Source organism: Diabrotica undecimpunctata, chromosome 6, assembly GCF_040954645.1.
Source record: "Diabrotica undecimpunctata isolate CICGRU chromosome 6, icDiaUnde3, whole genome shotgun sequence".
NCBI lineage: Eukaryota > Metazoa > Arthropoda > Insecta > Coleoptera > Chrysomelidae > Diabrotica > Diabrotica undecimpunctata.
The window spans coordinates 14,981,456-14,987,811 of NC_092808.1; the positions used below are offsets into that span (position 1 = coordinate 14,981,456).

General features: G+C 31.0%; 1 protein-coding gene across 1 annotated transcript; it reads left to right on the top strand.

The window, feature by feature from the left end:
* The first annotated feature begins 1,086 nt into the window (after positions 1-1,086).
* On the top strand, positions 1,087-6,092 carry LOC140443166 (uncharacterized). The gene is made up of 2 exons (XM_072534262.1): positions 1,087-1,171; positions 5,230-6,092. Exons 1-2 carry the CDS (start codon positions 1,160-1,162, stop codon positions 6,028-6,030), a joined length of 813 nt encoding a protein of 270 aa, XP_072390363.1. The 5' UTR covers positions 1,087-1,159; the 3' UTR covers positions 6,031-6,092.
* The last annotated feature ends 264 nt before the right edge of the window (positions 6,093-6,356 follow it).

Consider the following 6,356-nt stretch of genomic DNA (forward strand, 5'->3'; position numbering starts at 1 on the left):
GTTGCTTTTATTTTGCTTTTATTTAATTTTAAAGCTATCTGAAAGCACTTTTGATATTGAATCACTGAGAATTGTCTTCAGATTACCTGTTCATTAAAGATTATATCATTCTGAACTCTTATTTATGAGCTATATCCTATTTCACCTCCTAACACGTTTTATTTTCCGAGCTCTATCCATGTTAACTGTATGTTTACTAACAAATTGAAACTTCTTACTTTGTGAATAAATGACTTAAATATTTTATCTGTTTTAGGACTGTTGAAGATTCTATTGACTTGTATAATATATTAGAATTTGGATTATAATAAAAAATGAAATTAATTAATAAATACATAAAAACAAATTTATGGTTTTTATTTCCACTCGATCCGAAGTGGTTTGATATTTGCTTTTTGTATCTTTATGTTGTGGCTATATTGGCTTATTCTGTAAGTATCTCTTACATAAATAATATAATATATATAACGAACAATAACTTAAGTTTAAATCATAATCAATTTCATGATCAACAATTGTTTTTGGTTTAATTTTTTATATATATATTTTTTTTTAATTGAAAAGTGTTTATCAACCAACTATAACTCAGTGGCTATAATAACTCACGTATTAAAAGAATCTTATTTCTATTATGCTAAATTTGTTTATAATAAACCAACTGATTTTAATTATAATAATAATAAAATTATTTTGAAAACAATAATTAAATCTGGTGATACAATATAGTCGTTATTGGTTTGTTACATGTCTGTGAATTCTGCTTATTTTTGCTTTTAGTTTCTTTCCTATTGTTGAATCTAGTTTCAACTATTAAATTAACAACAATAATACCATTGTTTGAGTTAAATATGTATGTGGTATATTCAATATTGTCATTTTGTTTTATGTTCATACTATTCATATAAAAAAAACTGTTTAGGAGCTTTAATTTCATAACAATATATATATATATATATATATATATATATATATACAAGTGAACTTTAAATCTGAATAAGTCGATGCTTTCTTGTAGAGGGTGTCGAAATATATTGATCACTTTGTAAGTAATTATAAAGCAGGTCCTCCCGATAGACCACGCCTTTACACCGAAGCGGATCAACTATAAAAATTCGAATTCGCAAATGCACTGATACAGTCACATTCACAACAGTCAATCATGGCATTCAAAGTAAGTGTACATTGGGTATATTCTGTCTGTTGGCTGTGTTTACTATGTTATAATAACTTGTAATTGTTGGTGTTTTCGTTGTTTTCTCTCAAGTCAATATAATTTTCCAATTTTTTTAGGAATTTTACTCTCTGAATTTATAGTGATTTTATAAACAATATTAACTTGATATGGTTTTCAATATTATACTCATTTTAACACTACTGTTAAATATGATGACTCGAGGCTAATATAATTGTTAGCTGTCTTCTTTAAGTGCGCTCTTCTCATTTAGAATTTCAAGATTTCGTACTAATTATTTTGTAAATTGTAGCCAAATTGTATTTTTTAAAGGCAAATAAAATTTAAAATTCTTTATTTGTTATAAATACGATATCTCTCTTATTTTTATCCAACTTATCTTCTTCAGGCTTTTTTAAAAAGTCTATCCAGAGTCAACTGAATTCTATTATTCTTTACTTCATAATTTTCTTATCGTTCTTGATCTTGTATCTTATTTTATTTCACTTAGTTTGCAAAATAATCTTTTGTTTTGTTTTAAAAATAAGTTGTTTTCGCTCAGTTTATGTAATTCTATGAAGATCTCATTCAACTTTTTGCTACTTTAGGTAATAACGATGAAATACTTTTAATCTTAAAAATTTTAGTACTTCATTTTTAAAAATATCTATATTTACCATTTGATGAAATATAAATATTCCTTTTTGTAGTACTTTTGATATAACTTTGGCATCCTTTGTATCACCTAGTAATGTTGAGATTGTTATTTCTTGATCAATTTTACATTCAAAGTTTAAAATATTGTTTGAGGTTTGTTTTTCGTTTGTTGTCATTTCTTGACTTATAAACTTCTTGAATTGTTAAATGGACAACAATTTTCCAGTTTCTTAACCATAATATATTATGTAATAAGCGAGTTATCTACAGCTGTCTCACAAGCTGCAGTTTCTCGCATCGTAGTGTCCATCGTTTATATCGAAGCAATCTTCAGTTTGTAAATTTCTGGGCCCATTGCATCTTCGACATCTCCTCTTCAATACCACCTTGTCCTAGTTTTCTTCTATTGATTAATTTGTTTGATAATTGCTAAATGAACAACAATTCTCCAGTTTCTTATCCATAATATATTATTTAATGAGTGAGTGTTCTACAGCTGGCGCAGTTTCTCGTATCCTAATGTCCAGCGTTTTCTAACGAAGCAATCTTCAGTTTGTAAATTTATGGCGGTCATTGCATCTTCAACATCTTCTCTTTAATACCGTCTTGTCTTAGTTTTCTTCTATTGCAGGGAGTCTATTTCTATAACTTTTTTTTGCATTCTCGCAGGTGTCCTCACCAGTTCAGTCTTTTGACTTCAATTGTGTCTATTATGTCTAGATCAATTTGAATTTCCATAGGAATGTCTTCGCTCCTTATCTTACCAAGTCTGGCGAGCCAGAAAAATCGTCATCAAGAGTTTCATTTCCATCGTTTTAATTTTTGATTTGTTAATTTGATTTATTACCCAGAGTTCGGCACTGTGCAACCAAATTCTTTCCACTGTAGTTTTATAACTTCTTTTTTTATTTTCTTTTGTTATTTTATTAATCCGTAATAGTCCTTTTAACTGTCTAGAAGCTGCTCTTGCTTAATCAATTCTGGAATGCATTTCTTTATCAGTCCTTCCTTTAATGTTATTTAAAGGTTTCAGTTGATTTTATATTTGCAATTTTAATTTAAGTAGGCTTTCTGGTTATTCTCTTACAACTAAGTACTCAGTTTTTCATTTATTAAACCCATATCTTTCGATGTTCCTTATGATGTAATCAAGGTATTCGATTTTGGCTGTTTGTATTGTGGTTAACAAGAGCTCTTGATTAAAATATATTTTGAAGAGGATAGGTGCTATGCAGTCAGCCTTGCTTTAGACTCTTACTAATAGGGACTTCAAGGGTACCCACTTTTAGGTACTCTTTAGTTATTTTTTACCTCTTATTGCTTTCGCCACTCAACAAAAAATCATTAAAGTATTTTCTATCTGCCATTCTTACCAGGAAACCTAACCAACTCAATATTCTGGATCTAACGTAAAGATCTTCATTTTGTGCATTTTTTCGCCCACTCCAATCGTTGTCTCCTGATCTAATTCCAGTAACCTGTGTTAACAGGGACTTCAAGTTTTCCCACTTTTAGGTACTCTTTAGTTATTTTTCACTTCTTATTGCTTTCGCCACTCAACAAGAAATCATTAAAGTATTCTCTATCTGCCATTCTTACCAGGAAACCTAACCAACTTAATCTTCTGGATCTAACGTAAAGATCTTCATTTTGTGCTTTTTTTTCGACCACTCCAATCGTTGTCTCCTGTTCTAATTCCAGTAACCTGTGTGAAATTTTTTCTTAACACATGCTCTACCAGACATTTATATTTATAATCCATATTTATCTAACATAAAAAACCATGAGCAGGACCACTACTCAGTATAGTCTAAATTTTGCAGCTCTAGAAAGAGTTTTTGCTTTCAATGGTTTATACAGATCCAAAAATTTCCTTATTTTGCAATATTTTTTTCATTTATTTGAATTTTACCTCCATAGTTACTAGGGTAACAACTAGTAACTTAAAATCTTGCATATTCTTGAAAAAACGTTTGTGAAAAGAAGTTTGTGTGTGTGTGTGTGTGATTGGAAATATATTCTATAAAGCTAGATTTCATTTTCATAAACTTTTTTCTCTGATACTAAATAATGTCAATGTATATTGCTTTGTCTCTCTTCAAATAGTTTGAACATCTCTATAAATTTCATTTTCGTTCTTGCTATTATTAATAATAGTTATCAAAGATAAGCTTCTATCTTTTGTTTTATCCTTGTTTATTGAAATCAAATTTTTTTTATTATTTTAAAAATCTCCTTCCTCTTCTTAAAGTGCGCTCTCCTCAATCTGCTGTTCTTATCAGCTGTTCAAAATTTAACCTTGTCCTTTGTCGAATTTTTCTTAGCCACGTTAATCCTTTTTGTGTTAGTCCTTTCTTTCCGTCGATTTTTCCTTTCACTATTAGTTGATTATATTGGTAGTTATTATTTCTCAGTTATAATCTAATTTTAACTTTTACTGTGTTGCAAATTTCTCGTTTCTTGCCTATTCTATGCAGCACTTTTTCGTTTGAGTTATGCGATGTCCATGAAATCTTAATGATTATCTTTTTAATGTTTTAAGGTTCCATGTTTTAACTGCATAGAGAAGAGTCGACCAAACGATAATCACATAGCAGTCTTTTATTTTTTCGAAAGATTTTCTTGCATGTTCTATTTTCAATCTTATTTCTAGACTTTCATGAAAGGATTAAAATCCCCACATTTGATAAAAAGTTCAAGTGATCTTCTGTCAATAGGTATGTTTAATACCAATTTTTACCTATTCATTCATTTAAAAAATACTATTTTCAACTTTTGGCTCAGAAATGGCACAACCAACATATGTATCTGTAACAACTCCATATTTTTTATTAATTTTCTATTAATTTCCAAGAAATATCTAACAGTATTCATGTATTAAAATACTTTGGGGGTGTTTAAACTTGGTTCACTTAAATGCATACTTCAAAATTAATTAGAAAAAAATTATTACAATTAACAAATATGCACCAAATACCTTTTTCTTTATTATCTTGAAAGTTGCAATTTTGGTCTTTTTACACTATTGAGCTAATGCAAAGTTATATGTTTTCCAATAGACTATCAGCAGTTTCTTTTTAATTTTCTTATGAATTTTTTTGTCAGTTTCTTAAATACATAGGCATATGTTGATATTATATTATTTTTTTGTATGTATTTGGATCTTTACGTGTTTTAAGGTGAAACATTTCAACATTAAAATTTTTTCGGTTTTTTTGTCAATTTTTGTTTTATTCGTTTACATTTTATTGCTCTATGTCGTGGTTATATATTAATTTTCTTCTTGTTAATAATTTCTTGTAATATATTTAATTAAAAGCAATAATTATTTAGATATAAATCTACTAATAAAGCGTCGCAGAAAGTGAATTATATAAATTAATATACAATTTTTATTACAGTTTGTTGCTTTTGCCGCATTGGTAGCAGTAGCCCGTGCTGGTGTCATCGGAGAAGCCTACTCTGCACCACTCGCTTATGCAGCTCCCGCAGTAGCTAAGGTAGCCTACTCAGCCGCTCCAGCTGTATCATACTCAAGTGTGTCATCACCTGTAGCTTACGCAGCACCAGCTGTTGCTAAGTTAGCTGCACCTGTATCTTATGCAGCACCAACTTTATCTTACGCCGCACCAGTCGCTAAAGTAGCCTACTCACAAGCTCCTGCTGTTTCTTACTCCAGTGTGTCAGCCCCAGTAGCATACTCAGCACCAGCTCTTTCATATGCCGCTCCAGCTCTTAAAGTAGCTGCCCCAGTACATTATTCCGCCCCAGCCCTTAAAGTAGCTGCCCCAGTACATTATGCTGCCCCAGTAGCTTATGCCGCTCCTGTTGCCAAAGCTGTTATCGCAGAACCATCAGCACCAGCTAACTACGACTTTGGATATGCCGTAAGTGACCCCCACACCGGAGACAGCAAAAGCCAACAAGAATCTCGCCACGGTGATGTTGTACATGGAAGCTATTCTCTTATTGAAGCCGATGGCAGCAAACGTACCGTAGAATACACTGCTGATGACCACAATGGTTTCAATGCAGTTGTACACAAGGAACCAGCCGCAGTTGCCGTTAAAGCTGTAGCTCCAGTTGTAGCCAAAATTGCCGCCCCAATTGCCTACGCTCAACCTGCCCTTAAGGTAGCAGCACCAGTTGCCTATGCTCATTCTGCTCCCCTAGGATATGCTGCACCCTCATACTACCATTAAATTAGTTTCAGAAAACTATTTTGTAAATATTTATTTCCTAGAAAATATATTTTTTAATTGAAGTATTGAAGTTTTACTTAAATATTATATTCTGCTTCTTTAGATGCCGTCTCTAATGGAAAAGGTTGGCGATACTAGAATTTTTTTTGTATCAGTATCTCTCGAGTTATAGGCAAAATACTTAGGAATCTGGATTACTAAAGATCTAAATTGGGAATCGGAAATTCGATCAAGAGTAGAGCCATCAAGAACAATCTTTTTGAACACGAGGACATTTTTGAGTAAACAAATACTCAATCTACAAATCCAATATCGGATGGAGAAAT